Source organism: Trachurus japonicus, chromosome 6 (genome assembly GCF_045865225.1).
Source record: "Trachurus japonicus isolate A0001 chromosome 6, Traja_1.0".
Lineage (NCBI taxonomy): Eukaryota > Metazoa > Chordata > Actinopteri > Carangiformes > Carangidae > Trachurus > Trachurus japonicus.
Window position 1 is genome coordinate 14,698,917 of NC_140912.1, and position 25,912 is coordinate 14,724,828.

The window sequence follows — 25,912 nt, forward strand, 5'->3', positions numbered from 1 at the left end:
TGTAAAAATAAAAAGCTTTGTGAACAAAATGGGAATCATGCTTGGCTGCAAATGTTTTACACATTTATTTAAAAAAATTCAGCTGACATGGCGTAACATATCAAAGATGGCACACACTGTAAACCCACATTTCTTCACTCACCCACTCATTCACACGCTCCCTCACACATTTACTGAATTTCTTCACACTACTTCACATATTTAGTCCTTTAGTGACTTTATGTACACATAAACACAATACAACGGCTTGTTTGCATGACTCCACACTTACTTTGCTATTTCAAATATTTCATCTTCATTTCAAATATTCCTCCTAAAAATTGTGTTTTGTGCTTTTAATAGAGGCTTCATGCAATTAACTGACAACAGCAGTTTAAGAGTGACTTTTTGGACTCATTTGAAAACTTGTGTTGATCATTAACAAAGAATCAATTGTGGAAATTCCTTAAGATTTCTTGTCAGAGGGAAGACGTGATGTAGGCATAAAAGAAAAACTGGAGACCGAACTTAACCATAAATACCTGTGGAAAGGCATGAGACAACAAGAACATTTTAGTCTTTTTCTAATACCAAATTCCTGTAGTGTTTGTGGTCTGGGTTCTGTTGTCCAATTACGCCCCTGCAAAAATTCCAGCTGTGCTGTTCAGCCAAATGTGATTGTCAGTTATCGTAAAACTTTACAGATTTCACGCAGGCAGGCTCACTTAGTGATCAATAGCCATCTAGAAGTCCTGAGTCTGCTCATTTGGGTATTTTGTTCAGTGTGTTTTTATCCCACAGTCCATAGTACAGGTCCAAATTGCTGTGTGGACCTCATTCACCAGCCCTCTGTGCTGCTAGGGACACGCTCATGTGTTTGCATGTCAATGAGCATAAGCATGCCATAGTTAAGGAGTTCACTGCTAAGCCCCTTACTGCTTACGGCTTCCACAGAGGTATTCAGCAGCATTTGTGAAATACTGTAAAAGGACTGATTAAATACACAGACAACTTCTATGATAAACACATACAAAGTATTCCAAAACTACTAAAAAGTAATGCCGAAAAACACAGTGCACACAAACATTTTTGACCTAAAAATGGTGCTGGCAATCAACAGCATCAGCTCAACTTTGCTGTGTGAAGAAATGCTGCATATGCAGTTCTACATGTTAATCGCAAATAACATCTCCAAGATAAACTTTGTACCCAACACATGTTCTGTGCATCATAGATGAACATGCTTGCTTAATAAGGATACACTAAATCCATCCCCTCTCTATCTGTGTCACGTTTTATACAGCAACAGTCCTTTCAATCAAAATCTTAAAATGAGGACATCCCCTCAATAAAAGAAAAGTACAACTGCAAATGCAATTTAACGTATTTCAAGTGGATAAAACCTGCGTGGAGATTTTTTTTGTCCATTTATAGAGCTGATAAGACTCTCGGGTGTCAACTCTCATCTGGCTGAGTGGCTTTTTACAGTAAAAAAAAAAAACACACACTGAATTTCCTATTTGACCTCTGACCCCTACAGGGTCAAAAACCTCGCATCCATCACCCCAAACATTCTCATTAACCTAGTTAACTGTATTCAGAAGTTACCTGAACAGCTGGTAAATGGATGTTGGATGGGCGTGATGACAACTGAGAAATTCACAGTATATTTTTCACAAGTCAGGTCAAAAAGCTATTCTTCTCATAACTCTTATTCTTCACGTCCTTGCTGGCTTTGGTAACAGGAAAGAAACAGGTAAAAGTTACCCATTAATAGCACTACAATAGGAAGGCCTTCCTCCTACCGCGTTTCAAGAGCACCGACAGTCTCTGCAGGCTTGGCCTTGGCGTCTGATTTACTGTTCTCTGGCTCCTGAACTTTTCTGGTCACTCTTGGGCTAGAATTAGCTTTTCTAGACAGTTGAGGGCTCTGCCCTTTCCGCTGCAGCTGCGGGCTGTTGGAGCCCAACTTGCGGTTGAGAAGGGGGCTCCTGGAGCCCTTTATTTTGTTAGGCTGCAGCAGACTATCCACAGGCTTCAGGGGGCGCAGGTCAAGAAGTCCACAGTAGTAATTGCACTGATGCTGTGTCAGGAACTGTTCGAATACCTCAGGAGAGCCAATCTCAGTTAATCCTTGGTATCTAAAATATAAAGTACAAAATTTATTCTAGCTATTACCATTGCACAATCCAATACAATGACATATGCTTGTATTGAATATATCAGCATTTTAATGTATCAGATACAAACCCTTTTGACTTGGTCACAACGCTAACATTAGTAAGCTTCCACTCAACACCTGCAAATATAAATCAAAAGAGGATTAATCATATCTTTATTCTCACATATGGGTAATTACTACCTTGTCTGTGCGGCTTACCCTCCAACCGAGTGACGAGTAAGTTGCCGTGCGTCCACTGATGGATCCAGTGCTGGAAGGCGCTGCATTTCTGCTCCACTTCAGAAATGGTTCGTGTAATCAGTTTCCCTTTAGGATCCATCATACAATACTTGAGGAAGACACCTGCAAGTTCAGCTTCCACCGCAGCATATGGCACAGAGTTGGCAGGACGATACATCAGATATTGAGGAATCACCCTGTGGGAACCACAGCAAAACACATAGTGGGGTTGATCGTGTACAATACTGTTCATTTGGAGAGGCGTAAATCTGTATAATTAGCGTGGCACTCACTCTAGTGAATGGCCAAAGTTCTCAATAACTCTTGCTTCAGCTGCAAAGATTTTACAGTATTCTCGAATCATGTTTTGGACTTTGCATTCCTGGCAAAAGAAAGGATGTCATAGGTCAGAAACATGTACTGCATTTATTATCACTAAGACTTTATATTGGGCAATTTAGATCAGGTAATTAATCAATTACTCACTTGCTTAGTAATCTCTAGATTCCTCTCAGTGAGGTTGCGCTCTTCTTTGGTCCCATAGGCGATGGGGCTTTGAACTTTGATGATGCAGTTGCTTCCAGAATCAAAGACAGGGTCCAGGCCATAAATAACCTTCACTTTGCTGGCTTTGTGAGCACAGCCCTCCCCAATGCTCGCTGTCTCAGTCATGATGCGGCCAAAGTACTTGTTACCCCAGTTTCCACAGTCAGCCAGGCCTTTGGTGAACAGCATCGGGGTCATCTCAATCTCCTCTCCGACTTAAGGAAAACAGAAATAAATATTTACCATTACCGTTCATAAAAAGTGTCAATTAATTGATGATTCCTATGGTAAACTGTTGACAGAGAAATTTACCTTCCAAATCATCTTTTAGCAGAATCTCAGAGAGAACTGTAAAATACAAAAGAATAAAAGAACACACAAATATTCAGAAAAAAATAACTCTTATTGCTATTTAGATTTCAAACTTGATTTCTCCATGTATTCTGTATCTTACTGTCTTCGCTGAGCAGGAAATCAGTGGTATCAGTCCCGTATTCATTCTTGATCGTACAGCCGTACACCCCACAGTCTTGGCTGGATGCCAGCACAATAGCCAGTGCAACTTGACTTTCATCACCTCCACTTCAGGACAAAAAGATGGAAAAAACAAAAAAACATCAGTATTTACACATGTCGGATGGCTCATCAAATCTGTTAACACCTAACATCAGAGGCTCAACAACAGCCCACAAGGTGTCACTGTGGGACAAGTAATCATGCTGTGTGGCAGCAATCCGCTGACACAGCAACCAATAGCACATATATAGACTTTTAATGCCCCCTAGAGATGAAAAAAATATCGTGTCAGGTTACAGTTTCTGTGTCTAGCCAGAGATTCACCTCTCTGTGTCACAGCTGTGGGGTTCACAGTCACATGTGCTGGATGTCTCTGCAGTGAGAATATGAAATTGACAGAAGGCCACGGGACCCAAATAAATCCTTTTCAACATTGCAGCGTTATTGTTTAACATTTGGAACCTGCCCAGTTTTACCACTCAAGTTGGCTGGAAATCCTCAGAATAATAGCTGTGAAAAAGGTGATATTATTGAATCAATTATACGTAACAAAAGTGAACACACACCGTGTGATTTTGCTCAGTTGGTGCTACAGGTGGCCACAGTAGGACCCGAGGGGATTTACCTTCTCTTAACCTCTAGTATTTCCTCCTCGTCTCTGTACCACTTGATGGTGGAGTCACTGAGCACGTTGAAGAACTGGCACCACAGCTTCAGGTGTCCAGAGGCATCTGGGAATGGCTCTCCCCGGATCTTACGGATGACCTGAGGAGCTGGTGGTGTATGACAGAGAGAGAGAGGGAGAGAGAGAGAGAGGAAAAGAGAGAGAGGGAGAGGGGATTGGGGTACCCACCAAGTGGTCCAAGGTAAATATATACTGCACTCGAGAGAGTAGAGACTTTCTAGTGTTTCCACTTCCTCAAATGCCAGTGCACTGATCAGATGATCATGTTGACAAACTTCAAAAAACATGGAAGGAATCCCATGGGACCATTTGTACTGGGATTTTATAAAAACTAAGTCAAAAAAAAAGTGAGTCACACAAGTCAAATGTTACACTGTAGGCAGCCTGAGAATTCATCAATATTGCATTTATCTTTTTTGCTTTATATAAATTGGTTAAGTAAGTCATACAAGGTTCAAAGAAGATAGTACAGCTCTCACTGGAAAACATCCAAAACTTTTCTTACTTGGATATTAAATATGATATCTAAACAAGATCCATCTGTCAGCACTTTACCTTTCAAAGGATCCAACTTCTTTTCAGCTGGTTTCTCCTCCTTCTTGGTGGCTGGCTCTTCTTTTGGAGTCTCCTCCACCACCTTTGGCACCTCCAAGGTGGCCTTTCTGCGGCTCAGTAGTGGAGAGCGCCTCTCCATCGGAGGAGTGTTTTGTCCTGCGGAGGCCAGTAGAAACGCCGCTCTGCGAGCCTGGCTGGGTGACATGTAGGAAGTGTCCTTCTTGCCTTGAGTGTCGAGCAAACTGAGCAGTGCTCCGTCTCCATCGTCTTTAGCCTTTGGGATGAAGATTTTACGCCGAGCTCCGGAGGCCAACTCCTCAGGCGTAGCCGAGCGTATGAGTGACAGGCTGTCTCTGCGTTTTAGCCGGGGACTGCTCTCACAGGAGAGGGATGAAGTCGGTGTTGAGCCTCCGCTGAGATCTTCCTCTGCCTTGTCGCTCTGACGATCACCCACAGTGATGGTAGGGACAGTCGTCACCGCCTCACTGTCTGGGTCTGGAGCAGCCTTGGGCATGAATTTGCGAAGACTGGCTGGACTCAGTGACGGATGTGCTGGGGGTTTAGAGCTGAGTCGTTCAACAGTGCATCTGTTTCTCTGTGGCTCCTCAACAGACACGGAGTTCTCTATCTTGGTGTCTTTCGGAGGTTTTATCTTATTTTTCCTCTCAGGAACAGTGATCTTTTCAGCTGCTTTATTGAGCAATGACTCATTTTCACCAGCCTTTGGTAACTGAGTTTCAAGTAGAAAAGAGGGGCTGTTTTCTTTCGCACTCTTGTCTGACACCTCCTCAAGATTATGTTTTCTACTCTCTGTTTTTTCAGCCTTCTCACTGATGTCAGCGCCATGCTTTGTTCCGCTTTGTGTGGCAGCTGAGGTTTCTGTTTCTGTCCACTCTCTGCATGTGGGCAGTCTCAGCCCGGGATCACTTTCATGACAAGTGACAGATATTGGTGGCACAACAAACAAAGGCACTGTTGGAGTTTCAGAAGGCTGTGGTGTATGTGAAACATGGGCATTTACAAATGCATCATTCTCCTTGTCATCAGTGCATGAAACATTTATAACAGGAATTGATGCATAGTCCATCTGAGGGAGCTGTTCACTGCTCTCCATGCATGGCTGCTCCTGCTCAAGCATTTCTGTCTCGTCATCTAATTGTGCAACTTCCTTTACTTTCTGTGCCGGGGAGAGGTTATAATCATTCTGCATACCTTCTTCTGTGGGCAACGAGTCTGGAGAATCAGTCACGCTCTGGTTTTGGCCCATAATCTCTGACACAGGAGTTGCATCATGTTTTTGTAAAACAGTAGGCTCTGGCTCTGGCCCAGGTAGTGCTGGGAAACTTAGTGGCTGAGTGCATTCTTTGAGCTCAGGCTCCATTATTTCAATTTTTGGAATCACAAAATGTTCATTTTGGGTTGTACGTGGCACAGTTGCTTTAACCTCTGGGGTGTCTTCAATTGTAGATATTTGGATTTGTGGAATATTATCCAAAGGCGGTACCGGCCGTGTCTCACCACCATCTGGCTGTGCAATTTCAGTGTGTTCCTCCACAACATTAGCACTTCTTACATTGTTTTGTGTTACTGAAACAATTTTTGATTCATCCAACTCCTCTACTGTCTTCTCTGTCTCCATTTCAGACTGTAAACCCTCAGTCCTTGTTTCCGTGTTCTCACCTTCTAAAATTACATGCTGTTGCGTGTTGAGACTCTTACACAACCTATCCCCTTGAACCTCTATATTTTCTTCTGAAACTAACACTACCTCTTTCAACTCACTTTTCTCTTCATGGCTTGTAAAACCTAAGCTTGGTGTTGGATCGAGACTGTGGACTTCTGCACTTTCGCCTGCTGTAGAAGGAGGGCATTCAGGCTGTATTTTTAGGTCAGTGTTCTCTAAACTCTCTGGGGCTGCACTAGGCGGAAATACTACATTCATTTCCTGAACCAATGAAGTAGATTCTGCCTCTTCTTTTACATAATCTTTCTCTGCAGTGTCGGCTGCCACAGCAGGCAGAGGCAAAAGCACCTGATCTGGTGTTTTAGATTCACATGGCTCCACTCTTTTTTCCAGTGAAGGTGCTGTTAATTCAGTAATCTCAGATCTGTTTATATCTGAGTACGGCTGTGGGTTTGATTTCACTTCAGCTTTCTCCTCCTCACACAACTTGTTCAAAGAAAGCCCTTCCTCTGTGTCTGTTTTACCTTCTTTGCCCATGTTATTCACACTCATCTGCTCCTCTCCTTCCTCAGAGGGGGATTTGGTCTGTGGTGAGAGAGATATATCTTCCCCGGGTGAGGAGTCATCTCTTGCAGCGTGGTGATCAGGCTGTGGTGAATCTACCAGGCAATCTGGCTCCTGCTGTTTAACAGGAACCTCTCTGATAACTGAGACTACTTGAGAATCTTTGTCTTCCATCTGAGGAAAAGTAAAAAAAAACAAAAAAAAACACAACAAAAATAACATTACAACTTCAAAACTTACAGTTGCAGCTATACCTATATTTGTTACAAGCAAAGAGACTGTGCAACTGAATGGAAACAAATATAAAGTATTTTAAGAAGCCTGTTGCAGTAAACTGAAGCGACCTTTGACATTGTAAACTGCAACACCATAAATCATTTATTAGTTGTCATTAACAGTGACATATTCTGACACATCCAAAATTACACTACAGTGTTATATCCCCAACAGCCAGCGAGAGCACTGGACTCAGTCTGTAAACAGCATTAATCCATTATTAATAAACAGTAAACAGTTCAAAAAGAGACTGGGTTAACTACAGCAAGTCAGTAAATATGTGTGTTTTATGACCTCTCATCTTATTTCAGGAAGTTCCTTATGTCATGTCACATGGCTGAAACCAAGTGTTTGCACATGTGGGGCCCAATAAAATGTATAGACTGTTGAACAAACAGTTCAACAGTTCATCTTTTCAAGTTTGTCTTTGCTAAATTAAATCCTGAATGTTTTTTGTGTTTTTTAAGTAGCCTAACTATAAAATGGGTTATATCCTAACCCATGTTACAGTCACCATTCAGTTCAAAAACAAACTACAACAGAGAGTGATTTTGATTTTGTTTGTGTACTCTGTGTCTCGTGTTGAAACATGCACAGGGGAATTCCCATGTTTGACAGGGGTGTGCTGTTTACACATTGAACCTGCTGGACAATCTCTCAGCAAGGACACCAGTCATAATGTCTGGGTTTCACACAAATCTGTCCTGAGTATCGACATCAATCATCAAACTAATGACAACATTAAATTGTGACTGACAAAACAGACCAGGGCCTGACTTTGAAATTGTAAAACTTTCAGTTATACTGTAAATTATTTTCAGTAGGTATGGCACAAAAAAGAAGATTTACATTATAAAGAGAAGTGTAAGGTTTTTCCCCTCACCTCCCCTGTTTTGTGGTTAACACCATTTACATTTATGCAGAAGTGCAATGAAGCCACGTGACAACTCGTGACAACATGTTTGGCCAGCAGTGGCTACTAAGAAAAAAAGAAGTCGCTGCTTTCAATGGAACAGAACTGGTGTCACATTCAGTCTAAAAATGAAGCACTGGCCATCAATAGACACGTGCATGTAAATAGATGTCACACCTATGAGAAATCATTGTTCACAAACAGTTTGACTTCCTCCATTTAGTCATCCATAAAGTCTGACCACAACACAACAAAAGGTAAAGTTGTAGTTCCACTTTAACGACCGACCTTGCTCTGCAGGCGGATAAACTAAATGACTTCACTTCCTTTTTCCACGCGTCGTTTTGAAGTCACTGAGCAAACCAATTCATAAATTGAGAATGCTTCCAGTGCTCAATGATTGATTATCATAACTGATATGTCATAATGTCAGTGCAATTTTTTATCTTAATTATGTGGTTGCCATATCACCGGATAGGAAAATAAAACAAAAAAATGCAGAAAAAGAAATAAAATTCTAATAACTATTAAGTGTTTTTTTTTTTTTTTTTTTTAACTACTACTTTTTTGAATAAATGCAAATATTGAGAAGATCCAGTCACTATTTCATTGAGTTTACTTTCAAATATCCAATCCATGACCATAAGTTTTGAGCAATATTTAATGACCATCACAATGGAAACATCAAAGTCAAATCAGTTTCAGGAGAAATATAAGTCCCACAAGTGCATCCACACATAAAATAAAAATAATAAGTCACAAAGTGTCACCATCAGCTTTTTTACTGTATGGGTGTGTGCTGTGCAGTGCATTTATCACAACCCATAATCCTCTAATTCTTTTGCACGTGACAGACATGAAACAAATCGACGCACTGGACACAGAAGTGCTGCCTTTCTCCCTCTTCTCTAGATGAGGAAGAGGTTTATTTTAAGGTATGGGGGCAGTGAGGAATGCGTCCAATGTGACGAGGCCCTCCTTTCATGCTAAGACCTGCCGCAGGACTCAACTCTACTACTGCTCATCCAGACTCTCTGTCATGCCCTGTTTGTAACATGAGAACCACTTCTGACATTCAGGTTTCATCATGATCTCTGACGCACTAGTGTCTCGCTCAGCTCAGCCAAACATCTGAGATATTCCCCATCCTATCTTAGTGTGTAGTGTAGGTACACAACAACCCTCACCCACACATATAGGTATGTAGCACAAGTTTCCCTGTTGTTATGGTTCCTTAGGTTTCCCACACTATCTTCTCTGACTTGTTTTTGTATGTGTGTACTATGTACAGTTGTGCAGTAAACCCACAGAAGTGGTTGTGTTGTCTTACTGACTCACACTGTCCCATTAATACATCATCTGATTACGAATCGTTGCCTGCATTTTACAACCAGAAGCAGCTCTAAGTCTTATCTAGGCTGTAGAGGTTCAAGCTTTGGCTTTGGTCATACAAATGTGGTATCTATGCAGTATCTATTGCATATATCTACTATTAGACGGTCCTGCAACACCACAGTACATACCTCAGTGAGAACTTGAAGCCCAGACGATGGTTCTTCTTTGGCTGGACTGATGCTGTCTTTCCCTACAGACACCTCCATGGCCTCCACAGCATCATCAGCCTCCTTGGCACCCTGCTCTGTGGACTTCTCTGTGCTCTCTGGTGGCAATTTAGAAGCTGGTGTCAGATCTATATGTACAACACTGTCTTGGGGTTTCGGTTCATGTGTCGCCAATGATGCCGACTGCTGTTGTATATCCACACTTTCTGAAGACTCCTTTGGTTTATCTGTTTCCATAGGCACAACATCCTCTGTGGGTGGTTTGTACACATCTGGATTAGACTCCAGTTGCAGCCGAAATGATGGCGGTGTATCTGGATAGGAAGACTGAATTGTCTCATGGTCAAACTCTCTGTCCTTGTCCTCAATGTAACCATGAAAGTCCTTCTTAGTCTTACCAAAGAGGAAGTCCTTTACTGTGTGGAGCATGGAGGAAATGGAAGCCTGGATGTTGTGGTGGTCATGATCTTTATGAGCCTTGCCGCGATGTTTGACCTCTGAACCATATTTATTGTGGGCTGTTGTATGCAACATCTCAGATGGGCTTTCACTGTCTGTCTCTCTTTCTATGGCCAGGTCCTCCTCACTCCTTCTGTCTTTATCATACTTCTCCTCTGGTGCTTTTTCTTGCTCTTCCCTCTCTTTCTGCATCCCCTCTGTCTCTGTCCTGTCATTTACAATAGGTACATTCATATCTTTAGGTTTCTCCACCCGAGATGAGTTCTGTTTCTCGTCAGAAGCCTGAGACTGGAGAGTCTCTGCCAGAAACTGTGCCAAACCGATTCCTCCGTCGTAACAGTTTTCACCTCCATTCCCCATCATATGGCTCCTGCCACCATTAGTGCTGATGCTACTGCTGTTGTTAACCCCAACATCTCCGCCATTTGAAATCTTCATTTTCTTTTTCGCCAAAGTTTCCACAGGTGGAAGTACCTCCTTCTCTGTGCTGATGTTTGTGGAAGTTTCTGTTTCCATGACTTCCGAGCTAACTCCATTAGGTTCTGCTGTAGCTCCTGGTTGTTCCCCACCCTCAGGCTCCTTGACCACTGGCTTCTCCTGTGGAAGTGGAACATGTCGCTTCCTTGGAGGAGGTTCTGGGCTTTTCTGTGGTTTCTCCTTCTTAATGTTTTCTCTATCATCTTTCTTTGTATGCTCTTCTAAGTCTCTCTTCTTTTTCTCTGCCTTCTGCTTCAGCTTGGCAAAGAACCGCTGGTGGATCTTGTACTCGTTCATGGTGCCGACCTCCAAAACTCCAGAGCAAGAGACAATGCCTTTACTGTTGCTAGCTGAGGCCTGATAGATGGCGGCATCGTCCAATGTGCAGCTGAAAATTGACATTTTTGTATTAGAGGTATTCATTGATACAACAAGCAGAGAAAAAAAATCTGCTGCATTTTTTTTTTAGTTCAAAAAGGTGTATAGATGAGCCCTGCAAAGTTGCCTTACATACTTGTATATATGGAGGGTGTGGGTTTTTCCATTCCGGCGAATTTCATATTTTGGGAGTCCACAGTACCGATCAATTTCCATATCATCTTTATACCATTTGAGCTCCGGAGCTGGGTAACCTACAGACAGAGAGACGCTGTCATTGCCTCTTGGTAGTAAACACACATTGCTCATGCCACACATGTACATTTAATGTATACCCCCTACAAACATAAGACAGTTTATAATGCTTATTCACAGTTTGTTGTGCTAAATAATAATTATAATGATTATAATTATAAAAATTACACAGTTAACAAAGCACAGTACAGAACCTCTGGCATGAATATGTTGCATCACGTTTGTGATGCATCAGACAGGAACATCTGCAACTGTTGAACGGACCCACCCATTCAATCTGCCTGCAGGCAACAGCTTGAAGAACCAGCTTCGATTTTTTGTAGTCTTAAAGGAGCAACTGAGGAAGAATAAATGTGTCCCCAGAGTTCTCATGTTATGCTCAATGTTACTAGATTAGTCACATCCTGTCTCCTCACACCACGACCAATCTGAAACTTTTCACTTGCTCCAAAAAACAAAACAAAAAACAAAGAAAGAAACAAGCAGAGACATGTCAAATACACAAGGCCTACCTGACACCACACAGGTGAACTTCACATTACAGTTTTCCGACACTGCCTTGGATTTCAAGGTGGTCTCAAAGGACGGCTGTATATCCTCCGTCAGCTGAGCCATGACACTGCATAATGTGCTCCTGGAAGGAAACACCAATGTATTAGAGCCTGAATTTCATTATCATTTCAGCGACCTCTCCACCTCTGTGCAGTACATTCCAATTACTAAGGAAAAGATGTTAATGGAAAATTTCTGGTAGTGAATAAAATCCAAAGCGTTGACAAAGGGACTTGTGAGACATCAAGCAAAACATAGCTGTCAATCAAACATTGAAACTGAAACTGTTCACTAAAACTGAGCGCAACACTGGACAAACCAGACACTTACATTACAGTTAAAACGTGTGGAGGTTTCATTCTTGGGGTACACCAGTTTTTGTGGTTAAGATGTTAGTTGGAAGGAATGTTTTAAAAGCAAGGATTACCTCGTTGGTCTGTAGTGAGAATACCTTGAGCTATTCAGAGAGGAGGCAAATAAAGGGACGTCAATGATTAAATAAGATCTGCGTATATGGAACCTACCTAAATAAAATGATTTCATAACTGCCCTCCTCTTTGTCAAAAGGAGCTTGTTGTGATGGTTTGTAGATTGACCCTTAATGTGCTGAACATGTTAAAGCAAAAGTCAATGGTGCGACTCACTCCTTTCTTGTATCTGACCCAAAAGCTTTCTGTTGACCACCATACGCTGTTTTTCAAAATGGAAATCACAAGAAAGAAAGATTTATATAACGTGCATATACATAGAATATAAATGAGACTGTCTACCTGTTTTCAGGCCTAACATTCGAGAGGTAAGTATTGCGGCCATTGGAAGAGCTGCCATCCTCTTCGCTGAAGCTGCTTGTCCTCCCATTGCCAGAAAAAGAGCGTGTCATTGGCCTTCTGGAAGTCATGGTCCACTGAAGTAACTCACACAAAAAAAGTAAGATCCAAGATAAATGTATCACCCCACAGTATGAAACAGCTCCGTGTTCACCTCCACAGCTTGTCAAAGTTCAAGGCTCAAATTTGATGGTGTTATCCATATAAAAACCCCTGGAGAAAAGAAAAAGAAACACTTCAGAGTTGCAACAAAACCTGTAAGAAGTCAATGAAAGACAGTACAGGGGTTTCTCTCTGGGATATTTGCTCAAAGAAAACTCAAACACACTGTTCAGACTCTTGTGCTTGTCCTCTTTGACCAAGCAAAGTACTTACATTGGAGCAAGTTAAAAATAGATCAGCTATCAGGTTGTGGAAGGACTCTTAGTGGTCAAACACAAACACAAAACATAGAAATTTACTTGTACATGTAAGAAAAAATTATTTTAGTGTGTCCTGGCAACCTAAAAACCTTTAAATCTTTTCAACTTACCATTGAGATGTTGTCAGTATTGCTTTGGAGCCAGAGTCTGTGAAGAATATCTCTGTAACTGCCTATCATAGACATGCATGTGTTGCCAGCAGGGGCCTATTTATAGCAAGCCTACAAATAGGTGCAAGAGCACATCAGATTGTCTGAAACTACACTTTAGACTTAGTAAATAAGTCTAAAACTTAAACTGAATGAGGAATAAAAGCTAATGATTTTAAACAGAACACATTCCTAGAAATCATTAGTGGTCATTCTTGAAAAAAAACAACACTTCTTTGTTTTGATCCATCTTAAAAAGCTGGAAAATTTGTGTCCCATCTTAGTGAGTCACTGAAGTGGAGTAGATGTCAACTTGCAAAACATGCCTGTATAATATGATTCATGACGTAGATGATGACAGCCGATGGCCTATGATCTATGCTTTGCTTAGTGGTTGCTACAGCACAGATTCTCTCACTTTTCATTGCAACATATGCTCAAAACATAGTGACCCACTTGATGCCCACATGATTTCACATCAATAACACAAACAGGCTCATCTGACCAAATCTTTGATTTCATGATGTAAGGTTATTTTAGACTATCAATGTGTTAGTTGTCATTTTAGATTTCTAGTTTGAAAAATTTGATGAAAACAAACCAATTTGCTTTGTGATATTCAGTCATTAGAGGATGAATCTATTATACAACTGTGTTTTATTTAATCTTACAATTGTGTAAAAAAAAAAAAAAAAGTATAGTGGTATTTCTGGTTAACATTCCTTTATCTGTAATTTGTGGTTGTGTCTTGGTCAAAACCCTCTGCTGTTTACACATAGAGTCAACAAAAATGAATGAATAAATAAATAAATAACAATAAAAATGTAGCTTTAACAAACAAACATAAAAAAAAGAAACACATCCTCAAATCCATCAAATATCTCAATTGTTTGATTGTAAAAATGTCATACCTTTACATTTGTAATGTGACAGGGTTTCAAACTATAATACAAACATTTGATAATGTATAAAAATAATATATAAAAAAGTATTAGGAGCCACTGTCTTTTGAGCTGCCCAAAAATTAAAATTAAAATTAAATTAAAAATTAAAGCTATATCTGTAATGATCAATACCGGGTTGCCTGTCTGTCCTTTTCATGGCTATTGGACTACTTCCAGCTTAGTCAATATGTTTGGTGCAATAAAAAAGATCATGATGCTTTATGATCACTTCAGGCTAAATACTGTAGCCTACTGCAAATACTTGCAAGAACACTTATGCATCCATAGTGGAAAAAAGTGCCTCTTGACAATAGAAGAAAAATAAAGGTTAATCAAATAAGAGGACAATTAATTGTTTATTTTGAAAGTCACATAGTTGTAATGTATTGAGATGATCAGTAATATTAATGTCAGTGAGGACATTACATAAGAATTGCATGTATGTGTGTGGTTTATCTATCATAGTAAAAGCCAAGACTGAGTTTGTCCAGTTTAAACTTTGTCACCCTCTAACCTCAACCATAGACTGTAACAGATTAAGCCACCACTGATGATTACCATAATGTTTGGAGAAGCGGCTCCACACGAATCTCTCTTTCGATATTCCAGCCCATCTAATCGACAAAGAGTTGGTATTTTCAGACAGTTTCAACAAATAACACACAAAGGCCAACTGACTTCACGGGCAAAATAACAATTTCAGGTGATAGACGCGTTGTTGTTGTTGTAGTTTTTTTGCGGTGCTCTCATATTACACACCTTACGGTATTGTGTGTGTGCGCGTTGCCTCCTTCCGGGAAAGGGAAGAGTTTGCTCAATATAAAATAAGTGAAGTTAAAGAGAAGAAAAACATTTTCTGGCTGACGTCCGACAGCTGCTCGACTGGTACGAGACTGACGGCAGGTAGCCTCCACACTAACACGAGTGTACTGATGGTCTTATCGATCACTGTTACATTTGCATGTTTACAATAGGGCATTTCTAAACAGTAGGCTATCTATTACAGTAGGATAATGTACACTGCGGTTAAAGCTGACTGAACTGGAAATTAGAGGCTTGGTTTATGTAGGCTACAGCGAGTTCACATTTAAAGCGAAGTTTTAATAATCTTTTCACTGTTTTCTTAGTTTTTTGTCTTTGTTTGTTTTAGTTATTGAAGACTTGAGCCTTCTGTGGTTTTTAATGGGTGAATCCAAAAAAAAAAAATTCTCATTGAAACTCAAACTCCCCACAGCCCAGTGAAACAGGAGGACAATGCACTGAGGACCGGATCCCGTCCCCATCCCTGTCGCATAATGATCAGAGGTATGTTGCTATTTTCTAGATTGCGCATCAGCGTGTTGTGATTTCTCGGGAAACAGATGTTTATGAACTTGCGATGTCAGGTGAATTGAATTTTCTCACCTTCTGTCTTCCAGAAATCTTCATAGTGCGTCATCCTGTCTCTGTGTGTGTGCCAGTGAACCACAAAGTGACTCTGAGTGTCCGTGCTGAAGGCACGGGCATCCTCAACTACCAGTGGTTCACTAATGATGTACAGGAGGTATGTGGATTTTACATTTGGTTAAAAATATCTCAATATGAATTTCCTTTGTTACAGCTGCTGAGAAACAAGTCAGCTCAATAAAAAAAATCCCATGACATAAAGAATCATCTAAAAACAACAAATTAAGTAAAATATATAGGAGGTATAAAATGTTTGTGATAATTATCATTTTTCAGCTCCCCCTTCCCTCCCCCCCCAAAACGGTGCCGGGTGCTACTCAAGCAGACTTGACCATCACAGCCGAAAAAACAGAGCTCTATGTGTGCCGAGTGAGTGACCACTTCTGTAACTGTGTGTTCAGCGACTGGGTGAAAGTGAAGGTGTTAGACATAGATAAGTCAGGTACGTATTGTGACACTCTCGCCTTGATTTATGGTGTAATCGTATGGTTCATATTGAGAGTTGTGGGTTTGAATCTGTCTATAACTTGTCACACATTAGGTTTACCATTGCACTGGCAGGGAGAGCCGCACATTGCCATCAACCCTAAACCCCAAACAGTCCGACATGGTACAAAACTCACTCTCCGCTGCTTTGCCTTCGGCATCCCCACTCCACACTACCAGTGGTACAGAAATGGACAGCCCCTGCAAGACATGACTGGTGACACGCTACAGGTAAGGGAAGACCACAAGTGAATAGTTACTTAACCTCAGTGTTGATAGTGATTGTTTACTTTGTGCTGTACTTACTGTGTTATTTCACTGACTGATGTAATTCATTTCGAAAGTTTGGCAAATTTTCTGCCACTGATTTGTGTTTGAGTAATAGGAACAAATGAAAAGAAAATGAATTGCTGTGATATTTGCAGATTGACCGTGCAACAAGTGAACATGGAGGAACCTACCTGTGCTCAATATCAAATGTTCTGGAGGAGAGATGGACTGAAGCGGTTGATGTTGGCATTGGTAAGCACTTTCGCCGGCTGTGTGGGGCCTTTTCTTTTCCATTTTGGGCATGTTATTTTCCTCAGACGCTACTTCCTTCATTTCCACTGAAAAGGGTGTGGAGAAAAACAGACTCCTCTCATTCCACTGATTAAGCACTGAGGCCTCTAGCTGTTTCCATTATGCTGGAGGTACTTTCCCATTTCTACAGTGTAAAAAGGAAGTTGTTAGGCTCCAAATAGTGTTTGGTCCGAGGCTCAGATACTTAACAGGAAAAGTGATGTAAAGTGAAACTAGCTCTTGCAGCGCTTCTTCTCCTGTTGTAACTTGTCTGTACAGTGCGTATAATGTAAAACTGTTGTCAAATTGCTAAACTGCATTGCCCTTTAGGTGCCCTCTGCAAATGATCAGTACAAGAAATTAGTAATTGTAAGACACACTGACTTTTGCTTTTCTTTTTTTTATAGTGCAAACTGATCGGCTTCCTCCAGCATCACCCACAGGTATGGTGTTGTGGAAAAAACCTCAGTGTCAAGCTATTTATAACCTGTTAGACAGTTAGAGAAACCGTTGTGGTCTTAAAATTTCCTCGTGTTGCTATTTATAACACCACTTTCACCTCTTAGCCACTGATAAAGTTGCCCTACTCATTGGAAACCTGAATTACTCCAACCACCCTGGCTTGATGGCTCCAATTATGGATGTGCATGAGCTGGCCAACCTCCTACAGCAGCTCGGCTTCAGGGTGGTATCCCTGCTTGACCTCACCAGGGAGGAGATGCTGGCTGCTATTGAAAAGTTCATTCAACTCCTGGACAGAGGAGTTTATGGTAAGTAAAGTAAGCCTCCATTAATGTTTTTATTAGTTATATTTGTCAGCTGATTCATGAATTCAGCTTTTGTGCTTATATAAACTCTGACGTAGAGACTTAAAAAGATTATATTGTAATTTTCTTCGCTGTATCATGTGCCTTATCTGTTGTTGTCATGGGTCACGAACCCACGAGCGGTTTATAGTATCTTGCCTATACGTATGTCTGGCTACGATGACAGATAAGAGAAGCATGGGTGTTTAAAGTATTCACAGGCTATATATGGAACTTCCTGTATCTGTCTCACTTTGTCGAATAGAGAACTATGCCTTTAAAAATATAAACACTGTCATTGGTCAACTACATTTCTGTCACTCTTTATTATTAAACAGCACACAGGTGCACACAACTACACATTTCAATCATACAACTGTAATATGACATTACATAACATATTAAAACAATAAGGTAACCGTCATGCTGAGTCGGAATGATACCTTGTTTTGTTATTTTCTTGTTCATAACGAAATGGAAAATGGGAAACTTACAGTATGTCATTTGAAACATAAAGTGTAGATATCTGGCAAGTTTTGAGTTTAAAAAGTGATTTTTATAGTCTTGCAGCATTAAATAGATGTGCATTTTGTGACTCTTCACAGGTCTTTTCTACTATGCGGGTCATGGGTATGAGTGCTCGGGGAGGAATTACTTGGTAGCTGTTGATGCCCCACAGCCATACCAACCTGAAAACTGTGTCTGTGTGCAGAGGGTCATGCTCAGTATGCAGCAAAGACGAACTGCTCTGAGTGTAATCCTACTGGATACCTGCAGAAAATGGTAGGTGCCATTCATTCATTTCAGTTTTCACTGAGAGATGACAGTGGCTCAATTTTTGCATCTATCAAGTACCTAATTAGACATATTAATGTAAACTTTTAAATGAAATACATAAGAGTTTGTTTTGACTGCTTCATTCTTCTAATCTAAAAACTGTATTTTCTTTCTAAAGGTACAACCAGGATCGCATACCTTCAATCATCACACCACAGAATCCTAGTGGCAATACTGTTTACGGTTATGCCACGTAAGTACTTTTAACACTTCTCATGTAAATATATAGAAATACTCGGTTATTTAACTGCACAAGTACATTGATTATTAGGCGATGTAATGACAATATTTCATTATTTCACTTTGCCACCATGCTGTAAAATGTAACATTACGTAAATTTGAAAAATCTTATGGTAGCTTTGTTCATATACATGGCATGTTGTAACATTTGTTTGTAACATTTACTTCATGATCTACTGCAGATGCGAAGATGCGGAGGCTTTTGAGGTCCAGGATGGAGGGAAAAGTACAGGAATATTCACTAAGTACTTGAACAAGCACATCCTTGAGGCGGAGAAAGTCACACATGTCTTAGAGAAGGTGTCTGAGGGTAAGAATCTTTGTTTTTTGAATAAATCTAAAATCAGAAAATTGAGGAATGATGTTGTAGTAAGGCATAGGTGTTGTTGTCGTGATCATGTTGTGTAGTTTTTAGTGGGTGAGTGGTCACGGGTACAATAAAAAGGAATATGTTTGGAATTTCTGGTTGATACCAATAATCATTCATCTTTGAGATTAAAGTCCACATCTACCTCTGATAAACTGGCTCTCCTCCCAAAGTACAAAACTTTCTCAGCCTGTATTTTTGTATTTATCAATTTAATTAATGAATAATGTAATATTATATAATTCAGTAGGCCAACAGTTCTTGCAGATGCAGGGTAAACAGATCTGAGGGGAACAGGTTGTTCTTTGGTGTACTGGGTGGACCATAAACAAGTTTTATAATTGTTGGCAACTCATTTTCTGTGTTGTTGACTCAGGACTTGTGACTAAAGCTGTGACTGAGCAAGACTGACAGTTTATCAAGTCAGCCCGTTGTGTTTTGTCTGTTTTAATTGGTCTCTAGTGAAATAATTTTTTGAGGTACCATTAGCATGTGACCTCATTCTCTGGAAACTCAGACTGTTGGCTAGAGAACAGCAAGAAACCTGAGAGCTGCAGAGTGCAAGACAGCTGCTCTGCCGTTTGGGCACCCACTGTGACTGCTCTCATGGGTTCACTCTCAAATCAGTGCTAGCAGGACAGGAAGCCCTGCTGACAGCACTGTGTGTGTGTGTAGACATACCTATGTGGACAAATGTAACTTTTGTTATGGATTTTATTTATTTATTTATTTATTTTTTGAAATTGCAGCACCACACCACTGTTAGTAACTTATCAAAAAACAAAAAACAAACAAACTCTGGTTCTGATATTCAGTCATCTTGTCTGACATAATGAGAAAACTGACACAAAATCACCTCAAAATCCAAACATAAAATTAATTACATTATTTTTCTAAACATGGTCAGTGCTGGTCAGTCAGTCCAACCTGTTAACCTTTGTAATTATTTCCATATTTATAGGCAAATATTTAAATCTTACAAAGAGACGGGTTTTTCCAAAACTCATTTAGCCCACGCAATTACAGTGAATATTAACTACACAATATGAATATCATCCCAGTTTTTCAAATTTTCCTAAGTTCCTCAAAATCAACCATGTGAATCTGATTAACTCTCCGTACAGCTCACTCATTCCTCACTCACTGCTATTGCAAAACTCAGGCAGTCCCATGATCAAAAGGAGTGCGAGCGTACATGCTGCTGTAGGTGGAGAAAAGTTTGAAAAGATTTTAGGAGTCAATGGAATGGAAGTCTCAAAAGAGGACGAGAATAAAATGGAAATTTGAATGTGAATGTAATGTTGTGGTGGAGTTTTGTTTTCTGGTCTTTGTGGCATTATATTTACCTACATTATCTTCCCCTCGCTACACCAGATCTAGCCGGAGACCCTTTAATCACAGGAAAGCAGGCGGTGGAAATCAAGCACACGCTGAAGGAACCTCGATCCCTCGCAGATCCAGTTCGGACCACCGGCCACACAAAGGAACTACATTTGCGAGATGCCTGCTGGAGACAAGCAAACGGTAAGTTGAAAGAAACGTCCCCACAGCTGCTTTTCTTTTCTTCTGTTCATTATATTCCAGGTCAAGTTGCAAACAGGATATGTATATAAATGTCTCCATTCTAAATATTGTTTATTTTCCATCAAAGAAAAACTGATCTATTGTCCCCTTCAACGAGATAGGGGAATTGCTCTCCCACCTATTTTTGTCACACCTCCTACACTGTAAAATGTGACAAACCAAGTAGAGACATTGTGGTTTCATGTGATATTTTTATAACAATATAAAAACAATATTAAAAAAACTCACTCACTCATGCTTTTGATAAATCAAAATAGGGAACTACTCTAATTTTATATGTATTTTATATGTATCTTTCTGTTTCATTGAAGGAAGTAATCGTTTCACACCTTCCTTAACACCAACTTCCTCAAATGTGTTTTACCTTTTTACAATGAAATGCTATGATGACGATTGTGTTTGTATGAGAACTTCCTCAGTCTCGCATAAACAAGGTTCACGCTATAGTAGTGGTTTAAGCCTCATCCCTTTGTATAAAAAAAAACTTTTCTCATATCTTTTTTCAGAGCTACCACGGAAGAAACGACTGATGTTTCGTTGTGGGGTGGAAGTGGAAGTCAGCTTCTCAGCTTTGTTCTCTAACGTCTTGGTGTGTTTTGCCACTGTGAAGACAAAAGGCCCCAAAACCCAGGACTGCACCGTCACACTGAGCAGCAAACCTGTAAATATCCATTTTGACTTAAAACTTTTAGAAATTCTATCAAGCTTTGTTGCCATCCATATAGGAACCACACGAAATTGATACAGTCACATAATTATACAACATCAAACAAAACACACCACTGGTGAAAAAAATACAATAAATGGGCAGTATACAGACATACTACCTTTATTAATGCATAACTACCTTTATACCACCATGAGCTCTGACTTTCTCCTTTGTGAGTTAGTAAAATCAACATTGGGTTTAACATTGTCATCCCAATTGTACTATCTAGCTACATCATAAATTCCACGTTGCTCACTGTAGCATGCAGTCACTTTCCATCAGCCAGCAGGAATTTCTCAATGTTGACCATTCACCCCCACGTTTCACATGTTTGAGGAAGTTCTGCCCAAATATAGACTTCCCGTCTGCTGCAACCACAAAGACAAAGACAAGGCAGGATGTAGTACTTGTAATCTGCTGCACTTCTCTTAGTAATGCATAAATGCTTTAGGCTACCAAGTCTTGGACCATAATGACATCTAGTGTCTGATTCATTGAAGTGCTTGTTGCACCAGATCCTGGCAGAGAATATTTGCCAAAACATTGTAAATGCAGGAGGTGGCTGGTTAATAAATGGTTGGCTGGTTAATAAATGCTCATTATACTAACAAAATATTGTTTTCTCTTTATCCTTAGACAATGCAAGACATATTTTCAGGCCCTGGCAGGTCAGAGGATTTGGACTCTCTACTATTTAACACCTCTGATAACCCAGACTGCACTTTGAGACTTTGTGCTCTTCAGAGGCTTAAGGTATGCCAGTGATATGTGTATTCCCTATCTCTGTCCCTATGTAAAACAAACTGCAAGTCTTCACCTGAAAGTCTTTGCAATAAAAGTGAATTTTTTTTGTTTGTTATAGGAATCGCTGGTCATCAAGGTGGATCTACACTATACTCACACAGACAGTAAGCTACGCCTGACAGAAAGCAAACATGTGGACATCGGAAAACCTCTGGTGGCATCTTGTGAATTGAACAGGAAGAGGAACCCTGCAGCAACAAACAAAAAACACGAAGGTGCTTCAGCTCGAAGTATGGGCAACATTTCAGGCAGTAAGCCACTGCTGCCTCAGACTCAGGCTGGTTCATGCCGCCCTTTTACCAGAATGGCGGTGTGTGCCACCAAAGCTGCAGTTACAAGGAGCAACGAACCTGAAGAGAATGATGAGAATGAACTGCGAGACTTTGCTTTTCAACATTAGACGTTTGTGGGTGAATCACTGTAAATACATTGTTGATACTTTGATGTTTTTTTTTTTATTTTTTTTTTACTGATGTGATTATTTACTGATCATGTGTCTCATCTGTATGTTGTATGATGACGATGAATGAATAAGAGAGTGAGTGAGATTTATTTAATTTGACTTCTATTAATTCTTAGCTCAACACTGAAGAAACGTAACACTTAATTTTGCAAACCACTTCATCATTTAATTTTTTTCTACCTTTATATAATAATTGTATATAATATTATAATTATGAATGACACTTTATTAATAAGTGGCAAGCTGGCTAGCCAAACTTATCAAAGCTGTCAATAATTTATCAAATAAAGATTTCCACTTTGGTTCCTTTGTATTTTGCTGTTTTATTATATATGTCTCATTTACGTGAAATAAATGTAACTGTTGATAAACAGCTGACATGTGAACTGGGGCGACTTTTTGCCGTGTTTTATTAAAATGTTACGGGGAAAGATGAGCAAAAATATTTCATAATTTGCAGCGTAAACATCTGCGTAGTTAACTTAGGTACTATCAGACCAACTATGATGATTGAAAGACGACGTTTAGCAAAGTTAATGTGACGTCGGTTAATTCAACTAAAACACGATGGAGGACTGCGAGACGACTTTTTTTTATCGTCAACGTAAGAATTGATTTTATATTCACAACTTACCATCTTGTAACATGTCCACTTTGTTGGCAATTTGTCTGTCCAACACGTCATCGAGTCAGTGAACGCTAGCTGAACCTTAGCTTAGCTGAAGTTTTAGCTAGAGCACTAGTTTTAGCTAACGTTACTAGTTCGCTGCTGAGCGGCTACACCTGCCGTTCTTGTTTCCCATGGCAACTTCAGTCTGAGTAGTTAAAAGACGAGCTGCTGTTTGGGGAACTGGCTGCTCTGAAAGGTAACGGTGTCCATAAGACACAACGCGACTGACTATGGGTGGTGACTGTCATATAGACCAAATCCACCCGGCGTGCACCAGTCCCCGCTAGCTCGCCGTGATCGTATAGTGGTTAGTACTCTGCGTTGTGGCCGCAGCAACCCCGGTTCGAATCCGGGTCACGGCAGAGGATCAGCAATTCATGGGGTGATCTTTTCATCCTTATTTTTTCTATTAATAAGGATGTTTATTGTAGGCTACTTATTAATTTAAAGTGAAACTTCACATAACTTACTGTTTAGCTTGATAATTTTGGGTAGGACACACACACACACACACACACACACACACACACACACACACACACACACACACACACACACACACACACACACACACACACACACACACACACACACACACCATTCAGAGTAGAACTCAGCTTTTATTTCTTCCTATCAACATCTGTGAAGTTACACTATCCATTGTATCTCATTTATAGACGTACATGTAATTCGTTGGAGATAAATTGAATCAAATGACAGTAAAATTACATCACTCTCCTGGGTGGGTCTTGCACCACCCTACATAAACGCCTTTGAGTCCAAACAGTAGTCTGTCTGATTTTTTTAATCCTTTCATGCACGGGTTAACGCCATGGATGCATTGTTAGAATTTGCATCTATTTAAAGCGCACTAACAATGACCGGCCTGCAGGTGGCAGGCGAGTACATAATATTCACCAAAGTATGCACTAAGAATTCAGATAAAAGATGCCTTGCTCACCTCTCAGGTTTGAAAAAAATATTTGAGTTATATTGCTATTATTCCCGAGACCAGTGGCTTTTTGGTCAACCAACCAGTCCGTCTTTTGTTCCTTTGTAAAAGATTGCAATCATAGGCAGATCGCCTTTCTTCTCCACAGGATTGTGTGTGCTTTAGAAATGTCCCATGCTCATGTAGCTTCTTGTACCCTCCACCAAATTAACTGAGGATATATTTTATTTATCTCTTGTATTTAGGTCTGATGATTTATAATTTAGGCTACACCCCTCAGTTCACAGAAGTTTAGTCTGGGCCGTCTAGATGTTATTTTCCCTCTACAGTCTTTAAAGAAAATGAAAAATATTTCTAAATCTGGGTAGCAATTGTGTGAGGACAAATTGCAGCGTTAATAAAACAAACAAAAAAAACCCCCCACAACAACTATATTGTATATTAGAGCCGGGATAAAAAGCCATCGCTGCCGTTGGTTCATTTTGACGTCAGTTTTCACTGGGACCCGCCCGCTTGCTCAAGTGGCAGCGGTGAGTGGTGAGAGATAATCCTCGGCTCGACCACAGACACACTACGGGGCTGAGCTGCCTCTGGATCTGGATGCGGGCATCCTCGGATTCTGCTGTTAGCACGGGCCCACTGCACGAAAAACTTAGCGGGACAACAATGGTGCACGCCTCGGCGGCTGAATACGTGGCTGCAGCTGGTCGTCGTCTAGAGGACCGGGGAGTGTGGTCAATGTGACATTCACTTGCACGCTGGCATTGAGTTTTTTTTTATTGTTCTGGTCCTTATAGACGCAGAGCAGCAAATCTCCGAGAAGATGTTGAGCCGATTCATGAGTGGCAGCATCAGGAATCTTGAGCGGGAATACAGCTGCACCGTCAGACTGCTGGACGATACGGAATATACTTGCACCATTCAGGTTAGTCACCTGTCGACCACAGTTGTAGCCGATTCACTCCACAGTCCGCACACAACGCTGATGAATAGCGCTGCAATTGTGTCTGACCTGGCAGACAGACGGAGAGGCGACTGTTTGGGCACAAGAGACAGCAAGTGCCTGCACGTCCTGCTGGCTGCTGGTGTCTACCAATAGGACATATGCTGACCCTGAGTAGGAATGTGTTGAATTATTATTTTTTTGTCATTTCAAATAACATACGGCAGATTCACAGGGGGGAGTGTTAATGCACTTCCTCCACACGACCCATCACACAGCATACCAGATCCTGTCAATTAATTCGGTGGTAGGCTTAGAGACGTCAGGGCGCTCTGTTAAACTAACATGGTTCACCTGATGGGATGCCAAAAGGACTTTACACAATTTTATTGTCTTTTTTTTTTTTTTTTTTTTTAAGACAATTGCCTCTGCTTTGTGGTGTTGGCTGGATTGTTGTGTGCTTTTTTTTGTTGTTGGATTAAACGCCATCATTTCATGTTGCTGCTCATGCAGTTTCCCTTGAATCTTTGACATCAATAATGCACGGAGGGTATCCCATTGCTGCTCTTGAAAACATGCCTACTAAGTTACACAATGTGGCTCTTTGAGATACACACTGGCAGAAGCGTGGCTAAAATGTGCCTTGTGATGTTGATGGAGGACTTGGATGTTGTCAGTGAGAGACCACGGCTTTCATAGCACATTGATAGTGGTTTTCCTCTCACAACTATTGATATTGTCAGCTGAGACAGATCGCTTTGAAAGGTAAACACAAGACCAGGCCCTGATATTAAAAGCGTCTTTCTCTGCCTTTTATATCACTACGAGAAGCCTTGCTTTGATGAGAGTGCGGTTTTATCTTCATGCTGATTTCATAAAAAGTAGGTGAGGGGGCTTGT

General features: G+C 40.6%; 3 protein-coding genes and 1 non-coding gene across 9 annotated transcripts in view; 3 read left to right on the top strand and 1 right to left on the bottom strand.

Moving 5' to 3' along the window:
* Positions 1-46: 46 nt before the first annotated feature.
* Positions 47-15,645, bottom strand: alpk3a (alpha-kinase 3a). Of its 3 annotated transcripts, XM_085779161.1 has the most exons (16): positions 15,549-15,645; positions 13,162-13,272; positions 12,573-12,842; positions 12,230-12,259; positions 11,763-11,884; positions 11,132-11,249; positions 9,643-11,005; positions 4,683-7,104; positions 4,068-4,215; positions 3,381-3,508; positions 3,239-3,274; positions 2,867-3,141; positions 2,674-2,762; positions 2,360-2,577; positions 2,230-2,278; positions 47-2,120 (listed from the first exon to the last, which is right to left on the bottom strand). In XM_085779161.1, the coding sequence occupies exons 3-16, from the start codon at positions 12,698-12,700 to the stop codon at positions 1,781-1,783; spliced, it is 5,466 nt and encodes a 1,821-aa protein (XP_085635287.1). In that variant the 5' UTR covers positions 12,701-12,842; positions 13,162-13,272; positions 15,549-15,645; the 3' UTR covers positions 47-1,780. The 3 variants fall into 3 exon arrangements, with proteins under 3 accessions (XP_085635287.1, XP_085635291.1, XP_085635288.1); XM_085779165.1 differs by lacking the exon at positions 12,230-12,259; XM_085779162.1 differs by lacking the exons at positions 13,162-13,272; positions 15,549-15,645 and having other exon boundaries at positions 12,573-12,978.
* Positions 15,015-22,749, top strand: malt3 (MALT paracaspase 3). The gene is made up of 15 exons (XM_085779168.1): positions 15,015-15,047; positions 15,379-15,449; positions 15,563-15,691; positions 15,898-16,032; positions 16,132-16,307; positions 16,502-16,598; positions 17,045-17,080; positions 17,204-17,407; positions 18,049-18,226; positions 18,399-18,473; positions 18,704-18,831; positions 20,263-20,412; positions 20,979-21,133; positions 21,818-21,934; positions 22,044-22,749. Exons 2-15 carry the CDS (start codon positions 15,440-15,442, stop codon positions 22,383-22,385), a joined length of 1,932 nt encoding a protein of 643 aa, XP_085635294.1. The 5' UTR covers positions 15,015-15,047; positions 15,379-15,439; the 3' UTR covers positions 22,386-22,749.
* Positions 22,750-23,408: 659 nt separating this feature from the next.
* On the top strand, positions 23,409-23,480 carry trnah-gug (transfer RNA histidin (anticodon GUG)). Its single transcript has one exon. It is a non-coding gene; the product is annotated as a tRNA-His (tRNA).
* A 1,130-nt stretch (positions 23,481-24,610) lies between these two features.
* frmd5a (FERM domain containing 5a) overlaps positions 24,611-25,912 on the top strand; it is a 53,858-nt gene continuing 52,556 nt past the window's right edge. For 3 of the 4 annotated variants that reach the window (XM_085779173.1, XM_085779175.1, XM_085779176.1), the window contains exon 1: positions 24,618-24,995. In XM_085779173.1, the coding sequence (XP_085635299.1) occupies positions 24,894-24,995 (102 nt within the window). In that variant the 5' untranslated portion in view covers positions 24,618-24,893. Of the gene's footprint in view, positions 24,996-25,912 lie in introns of all 4 variants that reach the window. The other variant, XM_085779174.1, reaches the window with a different exon arrangement.